General features: G+C 37.7%; 1 protein-coding gene across 1 annotated transcript in view; it reads right to left on the bottom strand.

The window, feature by feature from the left end:
• The window catches only part of LOC136254977 (hemicentin-1-like), an 83,655-nt gene that overhangs the window by 7,272 nt on the left and 52,431 nt on the right, over positions 1–23,952 (bottom strand). The window contains exons 4-9 of the mRNA XM_066047697.1: positions 20,283–20,585; positions 17,169–17,507; positions 10,113–10,490; positions 9,118–9,414; positions 4,136–4,480; positions 2,444–2,827 (exon numbers count right to left, since the gene is read on the bottom strand). Of these exons, the coding sequence (XP_065903769.1) occupies positions 2,444–2,827; positions 4,136–4,480; positions 9,118–9,414; positions 10,113–10,490; positions 17,169–17,507; positions 20,283–20,585 (2,046 nt within the window). The remainder of the gene's footprint in view (positions 1–2,443; positions 2,828–4,135; positions 4,481–9,117; positions 9,415–10,112; positions 10,491–17,168; positions 17,508–20,282; positions 20,586–23,952) is intronic.

Below are 23,952 nucleotides of genomic sequence, written 5' to 3'. Positions count from 1 at the left end.
GGTTGCAGTGTTGTAGGGTACCATCATGTAGTTTGCACCATAGCGGGCTGAAAGACTGGCCACTACTTGTAGCCGTCACAACCAGCTCGCACTAATACTGCACTTTTCCTCTCAGTCTTTAAACTTCCTTTGCCATGTCACAATAAGGTGCCATACTACAAGTAACGGCGACTTCCGCTAGAGCCGCTTTATGATGTAAATAGTCACAATGTCACAGCTCGAAAATAACTCCCACCGGAAGAAACCGGCCAGCAATCATTCAAAATACGAGTAAAAACTTAAATGTCACCTTTTAGATCAAGAATTTCACTGATAAAATAATACTTTCTTCACTACTCCACTCGACATCGTTGCTAAAGAAGCCGTTTCTATGGTAATATTCTTTACTCTAAATAACGCGCTTATTATAGAATATTGTATTTAATAATTTGAAATGTATTTCGGTATTTTTCTGCAACAGCTTATCCTTCTGGTGACTCTGTGACTTCTGTCAGGCTCTTGGCATGGTGTTATCAGTCTTGTATAGCTATAAACACTGAAAGAAAGAAAAAAAACATGAATGACAACTACCTGTACTGAAGCTACCTGTAAAATGTATTGCTATAACATGCTGTTACTTGGATATCTTTCTACTCTCCATGAACTACTGGCTCCAGGGGTAGCTAGCTACTAATCCAGAACTTTCCTCAATTCAGCAGATAGTTATCATAGTATGTAAATCATTTTCCCCAAAGTATATTAATTCTTTCAAGTGTATAATTAAATTCAAGTAAGAAGGTTTGCAAGAATCTGTATAGTCCTTGCAAGATTTTTATGTTCTTGCAAGAATAGAGTAATTCTTGCACTGGATATTCCTGCAGTCATATTTTCTTGCAAGATTTTAACTACTCTTGCAAGAATTTGACGAGAAATTCTTGCAACCATAAATTCTTGCAAGAACTTGCAGGATTTTGCAGGTTGTTGCAAGATGGTTTCTACTGGGATGTATTGAATGTGGGACTGCAGCATCACATGCCACACAAAAGGATGCTTCAACTCATAATGAACAACACTATTGAACCAACTTGTGCATATCACAAAACCATCATAACATCGGTTGATCTAGTCAGTAGGGACACCATTCCTGTAACCAGCCTCCAACTCTACCACACCCTGCTGAGTGATCCTATAGACAAAGTATCATACTACAGTAGTTCTCTCACTTTGTTACCTAAACACTCCTTTGTCGTAGTCGTATCACAATACATTCCGACACTGATTATTCAGTATTACACCTCTACCCTGCTACTGAAATCAAGTAGCCAAACAACTAGTCATCTAAGAATTTTCCACTTCTTGCAGTCTTGGCAAACTCTAAACTACTATCGCCTCAATGCAACAACAAATTGGCATCATTTGTTTTGGGGGCATATCTCCTGTTTCAGAAATTTAGTAAGTCTTAATCTACAGGGCTATTATTAGAAGTAAGACTTAATTAAATGCACAGTGCTTACTACCCATAAAAGAATTCGCTGCAAGCATTTGCTAAAGTCAATGCTGCCCTAGTGAATAGAATCTGATCGTAATTAACAAATTGAAACAGTGTATTTGTGTGACTGCCATACCAGTAGATTTTCTGATGCCAGGGAAAGGTGATCTGATGTCTGGGAAAATTCCTGAGTACCATATATGGCAAAACTTTTGAGGGGGAAAACATTCGAGGTTTTTGCGATTATGCTGCCAACTGCGAATGCTTTCCACTCGAACATTTTGTGTGCATAACTACTATACCTTTTTGCATTTTGTAGATCTTCATAGCCAGAGCAGCAGTTTTGCAAGCTCACACATTAGACGTTCTTTAATTGGATTGTGTTTGTTTGGGAACGTTCCATTTTTTAATGCTCAACACATGGTGCTGCTTAAGTATGTCAAGCTCAAGAAACTGACTTAGCCAGATCTGAAGGGTCCTTAAGTGATTATCATGTTTCACCAGGAGCTTAGCCACTATCCGCGAATGTTTTCCCCGTGAATTGCAAGATTTCTATGCAACTGTGAATATTTTCCCGCGAATTGCAATGCTTCTGTGCATCCACAAAAGTTTCCCCCCTCGAAAGTTTTGCTGTATACGGTATGTCCAGGAGTAGACGCACTATTGCAACACACTACTGTATGCCTAGATTCATATAACAATAATTCATGCATTAAGTATTGGTATGATTTATTCATGGTGAAAAATTAACTTCACTAGTGTGTGTGTGCATATATCAAATATATATTTAGTAAACAAAGGGAAAATGTACTATGTTAGTGGTTAATGTGAACATAGTGAAACTTTCATGTACATGCCCTTTTGCACAGCCAAATTGTTTTAGCTATAGAAGTAATAATTACTAGACAAATAAAATGAGAGTGGGTTACAGTATATAACTATGCAGTGTTCTGTTGTGATGATCTATTAACTCACTTCTACTTGACAAATAGACTCCAACTCTGACACTCTCTTCCATCATGCTACTGTTCCTCATCATACACGTGTAAACACCTTCACTATTTGTGTTTGCGCTAAGTGATCTACATAAAAACACATTGATGACTCCAATGAAATTACTAATAGTTGCTCCACGATGCTGTATCACAGGACCATTACACTGTCCATCTTGAATCATTGTACTACCAAAAAGTAATCCACCAAGATCGATGTTATCATTACTAGTAGGCCCCAATCCACTAATACACCGAAATAGCAATCCAGTACCCATCGGAATGATTCTTGAATAATCTTCAATCATGTTGGAAGCAGACACATCACTACTTCCACTACTTTCTGGGCCCCCAATAATGGCAATTCCTGTATACAATACAAAAAAACTACAGGTAGTCTTATACATATGTATGCACAGGCCAAGAATTAAACTTCACTCACTATACAATACTATCTGTAAACAAAAAGCAATTGTGCCATATCTTTGATGAGACAGTTGCTGAAAAACTAGTAAATATTACTACCATTACATAATGGTTCCCTTCCATACAGACAGTCACTGATAATGCTCTTTCAGCAATACAAGAACACATTTGACTGCTACAGGGCCGGATCCCAGAGATTTTGAGTGGTTGGACTCATAGTTGTGTGCACTACTTTAAGGTATGATGTAATATTTAAATCAGCAATTATCTTTATTGTGTGATACTCAACTGCATGTGCTAAGAATGCCAAAACAGGGGGTCTGAGGACATGCTGCCCCATGGAATTTTTTGAAATGTACACTTTGAAATAGCATTTAGAAGTTATTTTTGATTGTAACTGCTAATGCAAGACATATACTTGATCAATTAGCTCAATGTAATGCCATGCAGATGAATCACTATAACTGCTGAAATCCGATTTGAAGACAACTAGTATGAACAGTGGCGATATTCTATACTGAATGCTCTATAAGCGTATTGCTATAACTGTTCTATTAGAGTATTTCAATATTCAAGTAGTAGAAAAATGGTCTGGCCAATTCAGAACCAGGCGGACCGTGGGCTCCAGCCATGTTCACGTTGAGTTGAATCTTCAAAAAAATTTAATAACCCATGGATGCAATTACACACGATCTTGATATTTGGCTCATTTGTAGTACTGCTTAAAAATATTTCAAAATCTTTTTTTTTCAAATGTTTGACATAATATTTACGGCCAATCAACATTTTCACAATATATTACCTATGGGGAAGCCATATAAGTATAGTATCCATTACAGCCCTTTCCCGAACTTGTAATGGAGCCCAACCGTATGTGTCTGTTGTTGACACCTTTGCTGTTACCAATAATCATCTGGTAGGCTGAAATGTTAACTCTGTTGAGAAAAAATCCACTTTCAATTATTAGCTGTTTTTCAGGATTCAGCTCAATGTGAACATACTATAACGAGTCGCTTATTCTAAAACACTTCACTCATTATTAGAACAGTTAGCTGCTGATCATAAGTTTGAAAGCATAAGTACATTTGAGCATAAAAGACTTGATTTTAGTACTATAAGCATAATAGACAAAAGTTTGAGTATAGTAGACAGGTTGTCGCACTTTTTATAGGATAGCTCAGTGGTGTATGTAGGGGCATATAGTATCTGTCATGCACTCATAAACATATGTCACTACACTGTATTTTACCTGATATACGAAGTGTTAATGGTTCACTGGTATAGACGACACCACCAATTGTTACAGTACAAGTGATGGTACCAGCATCCTCTGCAGTGAGATCATTCTCAGTTACACTTTGTGTTGTCTGACCAGTAGGAAAACATGATGGATTACCACTATTATGAGCAGGATGAGTGTAACATCCTCCAGTGTTCCACTGGTAGTTAGTCACTGTAGGTGTTGACCCATCACTTAATGTCACCATACATGTCAGAGTGACACTACTCAATATGGGATAGTCAAATGTGTTAGTAGATCCACTAACTGCTGTACCAGCTGGATTACTGACTATGGTAACTGTGTATGTCGTATCTGTATGAATGTAAAAGACTATATTGCTACAAAAGTTACACAGTATACCTGACTAACTTGTAAGTTACATCTAATCCAAAACAGCCAAGCTGTAAAAAAAAAGAGTGTGGCCAAGAAATGGCTGTGATGGTAGGTTAATGGTAAAAATTTTAATAACAAAAATTCTGGTGAATTTTGTGCCAAGACCAAGTAGCACCAAAATTGTCGTCTTTATAATTTTTACCATTAACCTACCATCACAGCAATTTCTTGGCTGCCACATTGGATTTCACATCTTTTTTCATCATAGCCTTTCTGGGGGCCACACTCTTCTTTTACAGCTTGGCTGTTTTGGACTAGATATCACTTCTTTTTGTATTTGTATACCCCAAAGCCGGCCTATGGCCAGCTTTAGGGCTTTTTAAATCTATCTTCTTTTCTTTACTACAGGAAGAAAAAGATATAATTTAATCACACGATTAAAAGCAGATTTTTAATACTTTAACTATTTTTGATTTTAACAGTAATTATACAAATTATATATATATATACATGTGTTTAGTACTTGCCAATTATTTTCTACAGGATAACTTGTTTGCAGCTGATCTCTCTGCTGGGTGACTTGATATGTAGCTAAACTCTCTACAGGGTGATTTGTGTGTAGCTGAATTCTCTACAGGATTCTCTCTACAGGGTGATTTGTTTCTAGCTGAACTCTTTAAAGGGTGATCTTTTCGTAGCTGAACTCTCTACAGGGTGCAGCTGAACTCTCTATATGATGCTTTCTTTGTGGTTGAACTCTCTACAAGGTAAGTTATCCTAGTTGATCTCTCTACAGGGTGACTTGTTTGTAGCTGAACTATCTGCAGGGTGATTTGTTTGTAGCTGAACTCTCTACAAGGTGATCCTTCTAGCTGATCTCTCTACAGGGTGATCTGTTTGTAGCTGAACTTTCTACAGGGTGATTTGTTTGCAGCTGAACTCTCTACATGATGGTTTCTTTGTAGCTGAACTCTCAACAAGGTAACTTCTAATAGCTGATCTCTCTACAGGGTGACTTGTTTCTAGCTGAACTCTCTATAGAGTTATCTGTTTGTAATTGAACTCTCTACAGGGTGATCTTTTTGTAGTGAACTCTCTACAAGATGATTTGTTTCTCGCTGATCTCTCTATAGGGTAACTTGTTTGTAGCTGAACTCTCTACAGGATGGTTTCTTTGTAGCTGATCTCTCTACAGGGTGACTTGTTTCTAGTTGAACTCTCTACAGGTGATTTGTTTGCAGCTGAACTCTCTACATGGTGGTTTCTTTGTAGCTGAACTCTCAACAAGGAGACTTCTTCTAGCTGATCTCTCTACAGAGTGATTTATTTGCAGCTATACTCTCTACAGTGTGGTTTTTTTTGCAGCTGAACTTTCTACATACAAAGTGATTTCTTCTAGCTGGTCTCTCTACAGGATGACATTTTTCTAGCTCATCTCTCTGCAGGGTGACTTGTTTCTAGTTGAACTCTCTACAGGGTGATCTGTTCATAGCTGAACTCTCTACAGGGTGATTTGTTTGCAGCTGAACTATCTACATGGTGGTTTCTTTGTAGCTGAACTCTCTACATGGTAACTTCTTCTAGCTGATCTCTCTACGGGATCACTTTTTCTAGCTGATCTCACTACAGGGTGACTTGTTTCTACGTAGCTGAACTCTCTACAGAGTGATCTGTTCATAGCTGAACTCTGTACAGGGTGATTTGTTTGTAGCTGAACTATCTGCAGGGTGATTTGTTTGTACCTGAACTCTCTACAAGCTAGGTGATGTTTTCTAGATGATCTCTCTACTGGATGACTTGTTCTAGCTGATCTCTCTACAGGGTGACTTGTTTCTAGCTGAACTTTCCGCAGTGTGATCTGTTAAGTTTGTAGCTGACTTCTCTCTTGTTTCTAGCTGACTTCTCTCTTGTTTCTAGCTGATCTCTCTATAGAATTATAACTTGTTTGTATAGCTGAACTCTTTACAGAGTGGTTTTTTTGATTGGTTGCTGAACTTCCTACGCAGTGACTTGTATGTACTACAGAGTGACTTTTTGTAGCTGAACTCTATACAGAGTGACTTACTTGTTGCTGAACATTGTATAAAGTTCTCTACTGGGTAGTTTTTTTGTAGCAGAACTCTCTACAAAGTGACTTGTTTGTAGCTGAATTCTCTACAGAGTGACTTGTTGTAGCTCAACTCTCTACTGGGTGGCTTGTTTATAGCTGAACTCTCTTCAATGTGACTTGCAATGCTCTTAATCTCTACAGCGATATATTTGTAGCTAAACTCTCTACAGAGTAACTTGCTTGTAGCTGAATTGTCTATAACATTAAATGTTTGTAGCTGAACTCCCTACAGAATAACTTGCAATGTAATATAATTCTATAATGGAGTAAGTTATAAGCGTAGCTGAATGCTCTATTAGGGTGACTGTTCTATTAGAGTAACTCGATCTCACATTGCTACATGTAGTTAGGGTCTGCAAACCCAGAAATCGATATCTTCAAATTAACTTACAAACTATAGTCATGTGTAGGAGTATGTATAATCAAGAAAACACTAGAGTGGCAGCAAATTTTGTCCATCTCTTCTAGTGAAAATAATGCAAAATATCTTGAATTCGATCGATTTTTCGCCATTGTGATTTGCACTGTTATTCTTTTGGACCAAAATTTTCTCTCAAGCTTTGAGACTTCATCCACTCTTACTATGGAGTATAGGTAGTTTACTATAATTAATAATAATATTTGGTAGTGATGTCGTGCACATCAACGATAGGCAAAAAAAAGACACTTCATGATCTGGAGCACAGCAGACTTGCAGGAAATACTGCAACATTTACTGTAGTGATCACCTCCACGTCAAGTACTTGTGTGCAGAATATGGTGTGGATTGAAGTTTGCTGACCATCTGGCTGAGACCAGCGTTGCCAGAATTAGTAAAAATTCCTCTGCGATCCAACAAATACTGCAGCATCGTGCACATAAGTACCTGTAAGTGTGGTTGAATTATGGAAATGATTGCTCAGAATAAGTATAAACTTACAGTGATAGCTTGATTACTGACGGTAAATTTTACACGTAGCCAATAATGCAATTTGTTGCACAAAACCAAAACTCTTGTAATTATAAGTTTTATGGCAGTCAGTATAATATCACTGACTTGATATGATTATAAATCATTGTGAGCACAGTAAGATGACTTTTCTGTAGCACGGATGGAGTCCAGAGGTCTTGAGTGAATGGCTAGATCTATATAGCTATAGCTATATGTATGTGTACATGCGGGTCATCATACTGTAATTAGTCATGCACACTTTTTGATAGTTAAATCAGAGCTTATCCGATCATCTCCTTTCATGTGATACTCAGATGCAGTAGCATCAAGGTTTGGTGGTATGCTTCCCAGGAAAATTTTACATGCCTTGAATTCACATCTGCATGGAGAACTATCATACAAAACTGTGATATTTCCTGGTAGCTGAACCTGCTTTTGATAGCTACTATAATTATGGGCCTTATCCAAAACTACATGAAGCCATATAAGTACCATATACTATCCGTTTTATGCACGCTATACTTTCATTTCATTTCCATGTCGCATCCGTGATATTTTAGCTGGAAGTGTAGTTTCTACAGGAGCCTGGTGAGTTGAACGTATAAGAGTAGCTCTTGCTAGCTCTAGCTTTGTGAGACATAAGTATGTTGTTTTGCCATTAAAAATACTGTGGTCTAAGAAGTTGGGGTTTTTGACAACGTGCGCTAAATAGAGTCGGCACAAAGGACATGCTATCACATTCAATCTAGCATTCAGTATTGTTTCGATTAGCTTACATGCTTTTTACATTGCCTGTATCTATGGAAATTTCTAATTAGCACACGCAGTGAAATAAACCTGCTTTGAGACATCATTCCTACTCTTATAGGCTGAAATTACCATTCTCCCATACGCTCCTGTACAAACTACACCCCCAGTTAAAATATCATGGATGTGATGCGGAAATGAAACGAAAGTATAGCGTTCATGAAACGGATAGTATACGGCACTTGTATGGCTTTGCGTAGTTTTGTATAAGGCCCATTATTGCTAATATTGCTCCCACGCATAAGTGTGCTCAGCATACACAAACTAAATATAGCACACTTCATATAATCATCATGTAAATGCAGATGCTAGTGTATGTCTAGACTATACCACCTGTTGAGTATGAGGAAGAATATATTTTTTCAATAAGGCACAACAATGTTACTGTACACTGTACAAAATGAAGTGTGCCAGGCACACTTACAGTGTGTCTGACACACCAAAAATGTTGCAACAGACACACTTTTGACAGTGGTGTGTGTATTGCGACATTTTTGTTGTGTCAAACACACTTCAATTTTTATAATGTAACATGCAGTATACAGCTACTGTACAGCAAGTACTCTTTGTAACACAGAAAAGTGATGTGTGTCACAACACATGTCGTAATGCCAAAAATTTACAGTGTGTGCCTCTTAGGAGGATCTCCTAATAATTATGTGTACAGGATAGGTTTACAAATATGAAGAAACCAGTATTAAAACAAAATGTGCATGAGTACATGAGAGTATGCATCTAGACTGTATAATAACACAAACACTTGCTTACCAACAATAGCATCAACAACAATGTCCAAACTATCACTTCCAATAGGGTTAGTGACAGTACATGTATAAGTTCCAATATCACTACTACTGATGTTACTAATGCTGTAGGTACTTTGGAAGACTGCAGCAGATCCAGTGTGAGTTACACTTGTAGTAATACTATTGTTTTGTAGTTCAATTCCATCCTTCATCCAAGTAAAAATATCTGGTGGTGATCCTTCTGAAGTACATGTTAATGAAACTGAATTTCCCAGTGTAGAATTGATGCTTTGTGATGGAGTGGTCAAAACAGGAGAAGCTATAAAAGTGAGATCATTACTATCTCTACAATTGTCCATCAGCTTATTCAAATACCAATTTCTGTACAGTGAAAACTGTCTATTTCGGTCATTATAAGATTTTCTGTACTCATTAACGAGGTGGCTGCATTCAACAGGTCACTTTGTACAATGGCCAGTTTAGACATACCTGTTTATGCAGTGACCTGATTAGACAGCTTCCACTGTATTAAAATATGGGATATCATTTACACATAGATTCATACAAATCCTACTCTAGAAACAATTGTGCTGACTGACTGTTTCTAACAAAAACCAATACAAAGCACAAATAAATCAAGCTATGCATTTGCATATTATAACTGCTTTTGTAAAGTGTACCAAAATAATAATTGAAGTCCCTGAGCCCCCTAATAAACCCGAAGCCAATTTTGAAAGCTCGTATTTCACAATTACGTTAGGAAATCTTACTCAAATATGGTATGTGGGGTAATGAAGGTGGAGGGTTTTACAGCATAAAAATAATTCAAAATTGAGAAGGGAGTACTAGCTATGTGTGCATGAAAATTGTGTTTTGTTTCTTCCTGTAAATATACTCACAGTATGGCGCACCAACTTTCTTGGTCACACGACAAACTACCATGTGTCTTAACTGCATATAGAAACATGCAGCATATCTTTGCAGATATTCAACTACTAAAACATATCTACAACTCACTTCTACTTGACAAATAGACTCCAACTCTGACACTCTCTTCCATCATGCTACTGTTCCTCATCATACATGTGTAAACACCTTCATTATTAGCATTAAGTGAACTGCATAAAAACACATTAATGACCCCAATAAAATTAGTAATAGTTGTTCCCTGAGGCTGTATCACAGGACCATTACATCCTCCATCTTCAATCATTGTACTACCAAAAAGTAATCCACCAAGCTCAATGTTATCATTACTAGTAGGTCCCAATCCACTAACACAACGAAATAGTAATCCAGTTCCCATCGGTCTGATAGTTGAGTAATCCTCAATTATGTTGGAAGCAGACACATCACTACTTCCAGTACTTTCTGGGCCCCCAATAATGGAAATACCTGTATATAAATGTAACAGCCTTTTACATGTGAATAGGCTAAGAAACTTCACAAAATGATTCAAGTACAAAGCAGCAAAATGTTTATATGTGACCGGATCTGCAAAACCTGACATAATGGTGCATTTTTCAAATTCTTTATTATTGAATATTTATAATCTACCTAATTGAGAGCATGCTCTGGCCACGTTTCAGCCTTGTATGCAAACAACTTTTGGCGTTACAGCCCTACACAGTAGCAGCAACAGGAAGATGGATTTGTACAGCAAGTATTGGGATAATAAATTACAGGTGCTTACAAAAACAACTGTAACTTACAAAAGCAATGCACTACGGAGTTGCAATCTGTACCATCATGTTCGCCATGAATAGGGGAGTCCATTACATGGTGAGTTTTTTCTCCTACTACCTATCGTCACTACATACAGAGACAAAATCAGTGAAGAAAAATTGATTGCATACAATCGCTTCGACAAGACGTAAACAAACACCCGTGTCCTTTAGGCTACTGCTACGAAACGATGATTTTCAAACTCCTCTTGAGTAGGTGAATCTAATCCAAAACAGGCAAGCTGTAAAAAAAGTGTGCGGCCCTCAGAAAGGCTATGGTGAAAAAAGATGTGAAATCCAAGGTGGCGGCCAAGAAATGGCTGTGATGGTAGGTTAGTGGTAAAAAATTTAATAATGACAATTCAGGTGAATTTTTGTGCCGCTTCACAAAAATTCACCTGAATTGTCGTTATTAAAATTTTTACCACTAACCTACCATCACAGCCATTTCTTGGCCGCCACCTTGGATTTCACATCTTTTTTCACCATAGCCTTTCTGAGGGCCGCACACTTTTTTTACAGCTTGCCTGTTTTGGATTAGATTTCATTTCTTTTTGTATTTGTATATCCCAAAGCCGGCCTATGGCCAGCTTTGGGACTTTTTTAACCTATGTTTTTTTCTTTACTACAGGAAGAAGAAAAGATGAAGTAGATGTACTTTAAATATTTTATCAGTAAATGTACAAATTATATACTGTATAATACATATGTGACCGGATTTGCGAAAAGGGGTCCAATTTGCCAACTTTGACAATTGATAACTTCAGATTGGAAAGAGCTATTGCCTTGATATTTGGGCAGTGGTGAGCACCACTATAGCTGAATACATGGTGAAATGTTCAGGTTAATATGTTACTTAAACACTGAGTTATGGTCTCCAACATTTACGGAATTGGATGTGTGTGGAAGACCCCTTTTCGCAAATCCGGTCACATATATTGATTACAGAAATCTCCATGGTGGTTTCTTTGTAACTGAACACTCTACAAGGTGACTTCTTCTAATTGCTCTCTCTACAGGGTGAATTGTTTGTAGCTGAACGATCTACAAGGTAACTTCTTCTAGCTGATCTCTCTACAGGGTGATGTGTTTGTAGCTGAATTTTGTATAGGTGATTTGTTTGCAGCTGAGCTCTTTACAGAATGGTTTCTTTGTAGCTGAACTCTCTAAAAGGTAACTTCTTCTAACTGATCTTTCTACAGGGCAATTTGTTTCTGGCAGAATTTTCTACAGGGTGATTTCTTTGCAGCTGAACTCTCTACATGGTGGTTTCTTTGTAGCTGAACTCTCTACAAGGTAATTTCTTCTAGCTGATCTCTCTACAGGGAGATTTGTTTGTAGCTGAACTATCTACAAGGTAACTTCTTATAGCTGATCTCTACAGGGTGATTTGTTCGTAGTTGAATTCTGTACAGGTGATTTGTTTGCAGCTGAGCTCTTTACAAAATGGTTTCTTTGTAGCTGAACTTTCTCCAAGGTAACTTCTTCTAACTGATCTTTCTACAGGGTGATTTGTTTGTAGCTGAACTATCTACAAGGTAATTTCTTCTAGCTGATCTCTCTACAGGGCGATTTGTTTGTAGCTGAATTCTGTACAAGTGATTTGTTTGCAGCTGAGCTCTTTACAGAATAGTTTCTTTGTAGCTGAACTCTCTACAGGGTGATTTGTTTGTAGCTGAAATCCCTACAAGGTAACTTCTTCTAGCTGATCTCTCTACAGGGTGATTTGTTTGTAGCTGAACTCTCTACAGGTGATTTGTTTGTAGCTGAACTCTACAAGGCGATACTTCTAGGTGATCTCTCTACAGGATTCCTTGTTTCTAACTGAACTCTCAACAGGGTGATCTGTTCATAGCTGAACTTTCTACTGGGTGATTTGTTTGCAGCTGAACTCTCTAAATGGTGGTTTCTTTGTAGCTGAACTCTCTACAATGTGACTTCTTCTAGCTGAACTCTCTACAAGGTGACTTGTTTCTAGCTGATCTCTCTACAGGGTGACTTGTTTCTAGCTGAACTCTCTACAGGTGATTTGTTTGTAGCTGAACTCTCTACATGGTGGTTTCGTTGTAGCTGAACTCTCTACAAGGTAACTTCTTCTAGCTGATCTTTTTCACTGCATATTTGTTTGTAACTGAGTTCTCTACAGGGTGATTTGTTTGCAGCTGAACTCTCTACATGGGAGTTTCATTGTAGCTGAACTCTCTACAATGTGACTTCTTCTAGCTGAACTCTCTACAGGGTGACTTGTTTCTAGCTGAACTCTCTACAGGTGATTTGTTTGCAGCTGAACTCTCTACATGGTGGTTTCTTTGTAGCTGAACTCTCTACAAGGTAACTTCTTCTAGCCGATCTTTCTACAAGGTGATTGAGTTTTTTGCAGCTGAACTCTTTACATGGTGGTTGCTTTGTAGCTGAACTCTCTAAAAGGTGACTTCTTCTAGCTGAACTCTCTACAGGATGATTTGTTTGCAGCTGGATTCTCTACGTGGTAGTTTCTTTGTAGTTGAACTCTCTACAATGTGACTTCTTCTAGCTGAACTCTCTACAGGGTGACTTGTTTTTAGCTGATCTCTCTACAGGGTGACTTGTTTCTAGCTGAACTCTCTACAGGTGATTTGTTTGCAGCTGAACTCTCTACATGTTGGTTTCTTTGTAGCTGAACTCTCTACAAGGTAACTTCTTCTAGCTGATCTTTCTACAGGGTGATTTGTTTGTAGCTGAATTCTCTACAGGGTGATTTATTTGCAGCTTAACTCTCTACAAGGTGACTTCTTCTAGCTGAACTCTCTACAGAGTGATTGATATTTTTTGCAGCTGAACTCTCTACATGGTGGTTTCTTTGTAACTTAACTCTCTACAGGGTGATTTGTTTGTAGCTGAACTCTCTACAGGGTGATCTGTTCATAGCTGAACTCCCTATAAGGTAACTTCTTCTAGCTAATCTTTCTACAGGGCGATTTGTTTGTAGCTGAGTTCTCTACAGGGTGATTTGTTTGCAGCTGAACTCTACATGGTAGCTTCTTTGTAGCTCTACAATGTTACTTCTTCTAGCTGAACTCTCTACAAGGTGACTTGTTTCTAGCTGATCTCTCTACAGGGTGACTTGTTTCTAGCTGAACTCTCTACAGGTGATTTGTTTGCAGCTGAACTCTCTACATGATTGTTTCTTTGTAGCTGAACTCTCTACAAGGTAATTTCTTCTAGCTGATCTCTCTACAGGCCGATTTGTTTGTAGCTGAACTCTCTACATGATGGTTTCTTTGTAGCTGAACTCTCTACAAGGTGATTTCTTCTATAGCTGATCTTTCTACAGGGTGATTTGTTTGTAGTTAAACTCTCTACACGATAGATTCTTTGTAGCTGAACTCTCTACAAGGTGATTTCTTCTATAGCTGATCTTTCTACAGGGTGATTTGTTTGTACCTGAACTATCTACATGATGGTTTCTTTGTAGCTGAACTCTCTACAAGGTAACTTGTTCTAGCTGATCTCTCTACAGGACAATTTGTTTGTACCTGAACTCTCACATGATTGTTTCTTTGAAGCTGAACTCTCTACGAGGTGATTTCTTCTAGCTGATCTTTCTACAGGGTGATTTGTTTGTAGCACAACTCTCTACAAGGAAACTTCTTCTAGCTGATCTCTCTACAGGGAAATTTGTTTGTAGCTGAACTCTCTATACATGATTTGTTTGCGGCTGAATTCTCTACATGATGGTTTCTTTGTAGCTGAACTCTCTACAAGGTAACTTCTTCTAGCTGATCTCTTTACAGGGTGAATTGTTTGTAGCAGAACGATCTACAAGGTAACTTCTTCTTACTTATCTCTCTACAGGGTGATTTGTTTGTAGCTGAACTTTTTACAAGGAAACCTCTTTTAACTGAGCTCTGTACAGGGTGAATTGTTTGTAGCTGAACTATCTACAAGGTAACTTCTTCTAGCTGATCTCTCTACAGGATGATTTGTTTGTAGCTGAACTATCTACAAGGTAACTTCTTCTAGCTGATCTCTCTACAGGGTGATTTGTTTGTAGCTGAATTCTGTATAGGTGATTTGTTTGCAGCTGAGCTCTTTACAGAATGGTTTCTTTGTAGCTGAACTCTCTACAAGGTAACTTCTTCTAGCTGATGTATCTACAGGGTCACTAGTTTGTAGCTGAAATCTCTACATGGTGGTTTCTTTGTAACTGAACTATCTACAAGGTGACATCTTCTAGCTGATCTTTCAACAGGGTGATTTGTTTGTATCTGAACTCTCTACAAGAAATCTTCTTCTAACTGATGTTTTAACAGGGTGAATTGTTTGTAGCTGAACTCTCTACAGGGTGATTTGTTTGTAGCTGATCTCTATACAGGTTACTTATTTCTAACTGATCTCTTGAATTCTGTTCAGGGTGACTGCTCTATTAGGATGACTGCTCTATTAGAGTATCTCGATCTCGCACTTGCTACACCAAGTTGGATTTCGTGTTATAACTCCGTGGCTTTAAGTCTGATTCTTCTACACCATTGAAGAGCCTTTCTAAGATGATAACTCCATCTGTACAGCGATTTTGAAAGCATTACCCCAAGTGGTTTACCTGGTAGGCGTGGCAAGCATAATAATAATAATAATAATAAAATAAAAATATTAAAAATTAGCTAATCTCGATTGCGTAATTGTTACACACTGTTGATTTTTTCGCTGTATCTTCCTGGTTTTTAGCTCGATTTCTTTCAAACCACAAAAGGTTTGAGGTTCAATAGTTAACCTATTCACCCACCGATTTTCAGCTTCTTCCCATACGCGGTTTACCCTGTAGGCGTGACAACATATTGGTGTTATTTTTCGTGCATAATCGCTCATAACTCTTTGTCTGTTTATGGTATTCCAGCCAAAGTTGGTACCGAGATGCGCCTTTATACCCCCCTTCTGTGTGCCAAATTTCAAGGCAATCGGATAACGCGTTCGAGTTTTATAGCAGTTTTTGTAAGTGTGCGACAAGAAAAAGAAAAATAAGAAGAAGAAAAAAAACGAAGAAACTCAGCCAATTTTTGAAGTCGCATATCTCGGGAACGCGCGAAGCGATTTCGCTCAAATTTGGAATGTAGAGTGCTGCAGTTGGGGGGCATGTCCACAGCAAAAATCGTCTTGTTTCATCAAGGAAGCACAGAGGTACGGAGGTGCGAAAATTGCGTTTTCTTTCTTCCTGTCAATATACTCACGGGTGTTACGCGCCGGCTTCTTGGGCCGCACGACACACTACCGTGTGTCTTGATAAGATGGTAACCAGGTTTTTATCATTGCACCCTTTCTTCATAAAGAACAAAACATTTAAAAGTTTACGATTTTTTTTTCATTTATGCAAATATTCTATGCATTGCAATCAATAGCCTATACTGAAAATTTAGGCTTGCGCCATTATGTCGGGTTTTCGCAGATCCGGTCACATATAACTATAGCTTTGATAAAGCTGCTACAGTAGTTAAAATAAACTACAGTATCACATAATAGTTTTCCTTTTATATCCAGTCACTGATGATATTGTTACAGCGAATATTCAATATAACAGCACTTGATTGCCAAGAAGGGTCTCACTTTCATATGTGACTAAATGTGCTAAAAGGTGCCTCTTTTGCACAAATATTAAAATGCATTACACATTATTTCATGGACAGTTTGCCATGCTATTACACTATGGTCTGCTTTCTGTTCTTGTGTTTCTGTATCCCTTTAATCTACAGGTAATAAACTGATATGACTCTGGATTTGCTGGAACAGCTCGGCCCCATTGCAGCAGTTAGCTGGATTCTCTCTAGGACTATCACAATTGCTCTCAGCTAACATAAATCCTCCACTAGTGTCAAACAGAACAGGCAACTTCACCCATCTTCTCACTCACTCTATTTCTTTCTCCTATAAGTTACCCACCCACCCACTTCCCCCACCCACCCACTTTCCCCACCCACCACAACTACTACCTGCTCAAATTTTAAGTGGCATTAATCTACTCTTACAATACATGCCTGCGATTAGCCCCACTCATGATGAAATTGAGTGAGCAGCTTTAACCATACACATACGTATCTATGATTGATGTATTGTACAATATGTGAAAAGTAACTATGCTGCTGCAACAGCTCACTGGCGTATGGGATGGGAGTATTATAGGTATATCGTATTTAGTTATATAAATGCCACACCTTCAATTGTAGTCACACTAGATAGTCAGTTCTGAAAATAAAGGTTTTGAAACATTGGTATCAACTTTACTAAGGTAATAAATGCCATAACATAATAAATTCTGTGACATTTAACCAAGTAAACATGGCATCTGCCATGCACTCTAAATGATAATACTGTGTTTTACCTGATATACGAAGTGTTAATGGTTCACTGATATAGTCAACGCCACCAATGGTTGCAGTACAAGTGATGGTACCAGCATCTTCTGCAGTTAGATCATTCTCAGTTACACTCTGTGTTGTCTGACCAGTAGGAAAACAAGTTGGATTACCACTATTATGAGCTGTGTTAGTGTAACATCCTGTAGTGTTCCACTGGTAGCTGGTCACTGTAAACATTGATCCATCACTTGTCATCACCATACATGTCAGAGTGACACTACTCAATATGGGATAGTCAAATGTGTTAGTAGATCCACTAACTGGTGTACCAGCTGGATTACTGACTATCATGACTGTAGCATCTGAATAAACATAATAATGCATGATACAGTACCACTAAAAAGTAATGTCGCACTCGCTCGCACCGCTCAATTGCAAAAACTCACTGATTAAAGAGCATGGCACCTGTTTCCTTCACAAGTATTCATCCCATTTCGTATGAGATGAATACTTGCAAAGGAAATGGTTGCCACACTCTTTACTTAGCAAATTTTTATTAATCACTCACAATCAAGCGGTCCAAGCAAGTGCGATGGTACATTTGAGCGGTACCATACCTATACATAAATGCTACATAATATGGTACTGCTCAAACACAAACCAACACGTTAAAATTAATGTAATTCATTGCATTACAAATTTTCTAATCTTTCCTTACACTTGTTTTTTCATAATAAAATAACTCATTACTGGTGAACTATCACAACCACATCAAAGAAAAGAATGGTGCTAGGCACAATATAAAAATTCATTACATGTCTAAACTCTGGATACAAAGTAGGCATTTCACTTTGTTTCAACTATGCCCCACATGCTCTATAGACAGTGTTAAAGCCAAGAACAATGTGAGAAACTCCTCTGCCATCACTACAGAAATTACGACTAAATATGTGCATGACTATCAGTTTAAAATGGAAAAGTGACCATTTCATTTTTCACTCGTTATACTAATTTACAAAATAAGAACAGTACAAGAAGCACCTCTGCAATATGTCCAGTCACACTACAGAAATTAAAGTACAGAAGCTATTGTTACCTGTTACCATAAATCAATACCTACTCGGTAATGGAGAAGAAACTGAAGCACAAAAGTAAATCCATGATGCATGCAATGTAGTCACAGTGGCTGGCAAAAGGGCATGTCTGAGGCAGAAGCAACATTGAACAATGAAAAAGCAAGCAAGCTATCTTATTTACAGCTGTATAGTCAAGTTATGTTTGGGAGAAAGCATCAGTCAGTAAGTTAGCCAGATAGTTAAAAATTTACAAAATAAAAAAATTATAAAACTCTTGTTGGAAGGGTTTGGTGTCACTTATAGAGACCCGCAGATTATGCTGACATAATAAAGAGCATAATAGGTGCCTAAAAGAATTGAGAATAATGCTAGCATAATAGACGGAACACTTTTGCAATACTACAAATTTTTTGCCTAACAAAATGCGTATCACAGAAAAAAACAATATACTCTAATAGAACTTTAATAGGTAGCTGACTGTTCTATTAGAGTATATTGTGACATGCATTTTGACAAGTAAAGATATACAGTCAGTGCTTCAGCCATTAACTATTTTTCCTATAGAGTGCAAATTTATTAGTAAAACATGGAAACTGAGATATAAATATTGAGCATAACAGGCAAAATTTTGAGCAGTGCAGCATAGCATAATAGGTAAAAATAATCAGCAGGTCTCTAAGTCACATGGAGGACATTTATGGGCCTGTAACCAATATCACCCAGCTGTCATGAGGCTGGCTTTGGCCAATTGTCTTCATATAATGGGATTGCACTATGTGTATGGGACAGGTTGTTTGCTCTGTATGCATATAAAACATCCCATGATCATGGGATGTTTTATCATGTGAACAAAGTTGTGAAATCAAAGGTGGCGGCAATAAAATCAGGGCCGCCAACAAGGTGGGGGGGGCAACTGGAGCATTTTGCCCTGGGCCCACAGACCCCAAGAGCCCTCCAGGGGTCTCATACAGTAGTAGCTGCTCCATAGCTACATTATCCACACCTAGCTACAATAATACAAACGTACAGCAGTGTAAATCTTCCCTGTAGACTTGAAGATACATAAGAAGCCTCAGCAAGAGATACCATCCAAGCACGTTTGGCACTGAAATTTGATTTGGTTAAAAATGTGGTCTCTAAATCCCATAGTATCACACTCATGTACTATACAAACTATAGTCTGAGGCAATACAAATACAGTAATTATGCAGCCATTATATTAGCAATGCATAATTGCCATATTGAATAAGAGGCAGGTGAAATGGGTTTTGTTTCCGGTAGTTTGTGTCAGGTCATATACATATGTAGTAGTGTAAAAAAGGATTCTTAGTAACTCTCAGGCCTTGTAGTTGCACCTTTGCTTTGATTTGGGTGCCAAACACGGGACCTTTAGGTCACTAAATCCTTGATTTAAATATTATTTAAATAGAGTTTCCTGTCAAAAGTCAACATGGGTTTGTGCACACGTACCAACGACCTATAAACCAACATTAGCATTTGAGCCTTTATGAACATTGCTCGTAAAAGTGCAAAAGTATTTACAAAATATGGTGAATGCTAGTTGTTTGGTGGTAATTTTCGTATTACAATAGTTAAATTACAAAAATGATTTTTCCTAGTTACTACAGCTTACATGTTTTATGTGATTCTTAAGAAATTTGAATGTTACATTGATAAATCTGATATTACTGCTATATGCTGTATGACTCTTGGCATCAAAAGAATGTATACTGTATCCATCTGTACAGTAATACAGTACTGCCCAGAGGTAACGTTACACTCACAAGCAGTTGACATTCGTGTAGTCCATTGTCAAACCGTGAGATTCTTTGGAATGTGTGCGATAGCTAACTCACCAAGTGTAGCCACAACATGCAAGCTCCCTCTGGTGGCTGCTCCAGTAACCGCATGTCTTTGCACGTGATGTGTTCTAGTCATGCATTGTGTCAAGTCATGGCCTGGATTTGAGCACTCACGAGGGATTGTAATGTTACCTCTGGGCGGTATTGTATGTTCATGCATACACATGAGGTATACATAAATACATTGACACTTGCTTACTGGTAGTAAAAAGATCATCAACAACAATTTCCAAACTATCACTTCCAATAGGGTTAGTGACAGTACATGTATAAATCCCAATATCACTACTACTGTAGTTACTAATGCTGTAGGTACTTTGGAAGATTGCAACAGATCCAGTGTAAGTCACACTTGTAGTAGTAAAGTTGTTTTGTAGTTGAACTCCATCCTTCATCCAAGTAAATGTATCTGGTGGTGATCCTTCTGAAGTGCATGCTAATGAAACTGAATCACCCAGTGCAGCATGGATTGTTTGTGATGTTGTAGTCAAAACAGGAGGAGCTATACAATGTGAGACCATTAATACATGTACAAGAACTTCAGCTACATCAGTACAAGGATTGCAAAAACCTTCCCTAAGTAGAATAATTTGCCATGCCGCAAGTATGTTATATACTTTTACCTAGTAACTCACTTTATACCAGCGCTACTCTCTTTCAGTACGATTTCTTCGTATTAGCATTAAAAAAGTTTCCTAGGCATAGAATGCATACATATTTTGCCCTCAAAAATGGAGGATTTGTTATTTTGATGATGTAATAAAGTGCCACACCTTAGCGTGCACATGGTCTATACTAGGACTCTTTCTGTATTAATAAATCACAATTGGCTGCCTAATTTGGTCACCTTTGATTCTTACACTTGACTATTGAAAATGGCTGCTAAATTACTGGCCAATTAGAGGTGTAAAAGGAGTAAGGACTGCAGCAACATTGAATACAAAACATGCATCAAATTTCCATAGTTGTATTAATGGCCACCTATTGTGTCAACTCTTTCAGTTACCACATTAAACAGCTGGTACAGCTTGATAGAACACGTAATGTAAACTGCTTTGAACCAAGTCATCCCATTTGATGACACCAAGCTAGCACAGTGCAGTAATTAACCAGTAAGCACATTAAAATACATGTTGAAAAAACCCAACACATTGTTTACAAGCCTTATAGTCATCTTTAATTTGCACGTATTATTATGATGTTGACATTTCATTATCCCTCATTGTGAAGTAAAAGATCTTCAGCACAAGAGCTGCCTCCATTGAAAGAAAGTACACCAACCATAATTATATTTGTGACCAGATTTGCAAAAAGGTACCTTTTCCACACACAAAATTTGACCCATTTTTTGAACTTTAAAGCTTCATAACTTTTTGATCATGGCATGTAAGTGCTTGACATTTTCAATGAATGTAGCTACAGTATTTGGATACATTTTGATACTAAGAGTAAGTTAATAAGTATAAGGAGTCAAGTGTTACATCATTTTGTTTGCTGGTATGTCAAATGTGTGCAAAAGGTACCTTTTCGCAAAAGCGGTCACATTTATACACTGCAATACTGTATAGTAAAAAAAATTGGTGGTCAAAAAGTTTGGTGAAAACTCACTATTACAAAATTGATGAAAAAACTTTGGCGAATGAGGCTTCATCTGAAATTATTTTAGCAACCATGTACTATACAACATCGCTACATGAGAGTGCAAGTGATTGAACCAACTAAGGGGTGTGGCAGCCATTTCGATCATGAGTCTTTCTCCATTTCAGTGAGGGATGATGGAAATGGCTGCCACACTCCTCAATTAGCAAGTCTTTTAGCATTTGCGCATAGCGATGTTGCATTCGAGTGGTAGCTACCATACAAGTTTAAGCATCGTCCACGGTTCTTGTAATGTTGAGAACGATTTTTGGATTTTCATGAACTCATGTGGGACAATGAACCTTGCAACAATCGCAGGTAGGCTTGCGTCAAATATGCCAGCATCATAAAAACCATAATAGGCTGGAGTGCCATGCCAGCATAATGCTAGCATACTAGGCGAATATTTCAAACTATGGAGGCTTAATTCCATGCAAATAGATTGATACTCCATAACAGAGCAGTTAGTGAAAACTGAAAACTGCAATAGAGCATTGTTTATAGTTCATTAGATTGATACTCTTTAATAGAACAGTCACTTTGTGGTGAAATGCTCTAATAGAGCATTCACTGATCAAATAATCCAGATAGTTGTAAGAAATGTTGCTAACCTAGAAGCATAATGCAAGTATAATAGGAACACCTGAAGAGCATAATAGGTGAACATATAGGGATATTCCTGAAAGCATTTTGGGCAAAAGTTTGAGTATATTTGACTCGGGCCTAACAGGGAACATTTGGAAATACGCACGATATCTGTCATGATGCTTCAAGTTTTTTACCGCTAAAGTTTTTACTATACAGTACACTGTATATTCCCAGACTGAGTCAATAAAGTCACAATCACTCAGTCACAATCACTCACTCACTCACTCAGTCATAATCACTCATTTATATAAACCAGGTAAGCGTATATAGTAAGTAAGTATTTGACCTAATTTGGGAAAATCATCGATCTACACACATCAATAGATGTTGTGAGATATGTGATATTGAAAATTTCTATCCATTGGGAAGATCAAAAGCTATGAGTTAAATTTTTTTACTGTGAATACAGTCAACTATAGTGTTTATTTCACTCCAATCCATAGCAAAGCTAGCTGTTGATAATATCTAATCCAAAACAGCCAAGCTGTAAAAAAAGTGTGCGGCCCTCAGAAAGGCTATGGTGAAAAAAGATGTGAAATCCAAGGTGGCGGCCAAGAAATGGCTGTGATGGTAGGTTAATGGTAAAAATTTTAATAATGACAATTCAGGTAAATTTTGTGAAGCGGCACAAAAATTCACCTGAATTGTCGTTATTAAAATTTTTACCATTAACCTACCATCACAGCCATTTCTTGGCCGCCACCTTGGATTTCACATCTTTTTTCACCATAGCCTTTCTGAGGGTCGCACACTTTTTTTACAGCTTGGCTGATTTGGATTAGATTTCATTTCTTTTTGTATTTGTATACCCCAAAGCCGGCCTATGGCCAGCTTTGGGACTTTTTTAACCTATGTTTTTTTTCTTTACTACAGGAAGAAGTAAAGATGAAGTAGATATACTTTAAATATTTTATCAGTAAATGTACAAATTATATATATAATACATATGTGACCGGATTTGCAAAAAGGGGCCTTCCACACACATCCAATTTGCCAACTTTGACAATTGATAGCTTCAGATTGGAAAGAGCTATTGCCTTGAAATTTGGGCAGTGGTGATTTCTTTGTAGCTGAACTCTCCACATGATGGTTTCTTTGTAGCTGAACTCTCTACAAGGCAATTTCATCTAGCTGATCTCTCTACAGGGAGATTTGTTTGTAGCTGAACTATCTACAAGGTAACTTCTTCTAGCTGATCTCTCTACAGGGTGATTTGTTCGTAGCTGAATTCTGTACAGGTGATGTGTTTGCAGCTGAGCTCTTTACAAAATGGTTTCTTTGTAGCTGAACTCTCTACAAAGTAACTTCTTCTAACTGATCTTTCTACAGGGTGATTTGTTTGTAGCTGAACTATCTACAAGGTAATTTCTTCTAGCTGATCTCTCTACAGGGTGATTTATTTGTAGCTGAATTCTGTACAGGTGATTTGTTTGCAGCTGAGCTCTTTACAAAATGGTTTCTTTGTAGCTGAACTCTCTAAAAGGTAACTTCTTCTAACTGATCTTTCTACAGGGTGATTTGTTTGTAGCTGAACTATCTACAAGGTAATATCTTCTAGCTGATCTCTCTACAGGGTGATTTGT

The sequence above is a fragment of the Dysidea avara genome, chromosome 5 (assembly GCF_963678975.1).
Source record: "Dysidea avara chromosome 5, odDysAvar1.4, whole genome shotgun sequence".
Taxonomy (NCBI): domain Eukaryota; kingdom Metazoa; phylum Porifera; class Demospongiae; order Dictyoceratida; family Dysideidae; genus Dysidea; species Dysidea avara.
This window is presented reverse-complemented; position numbering and strand designations above follow the sequence as displayed.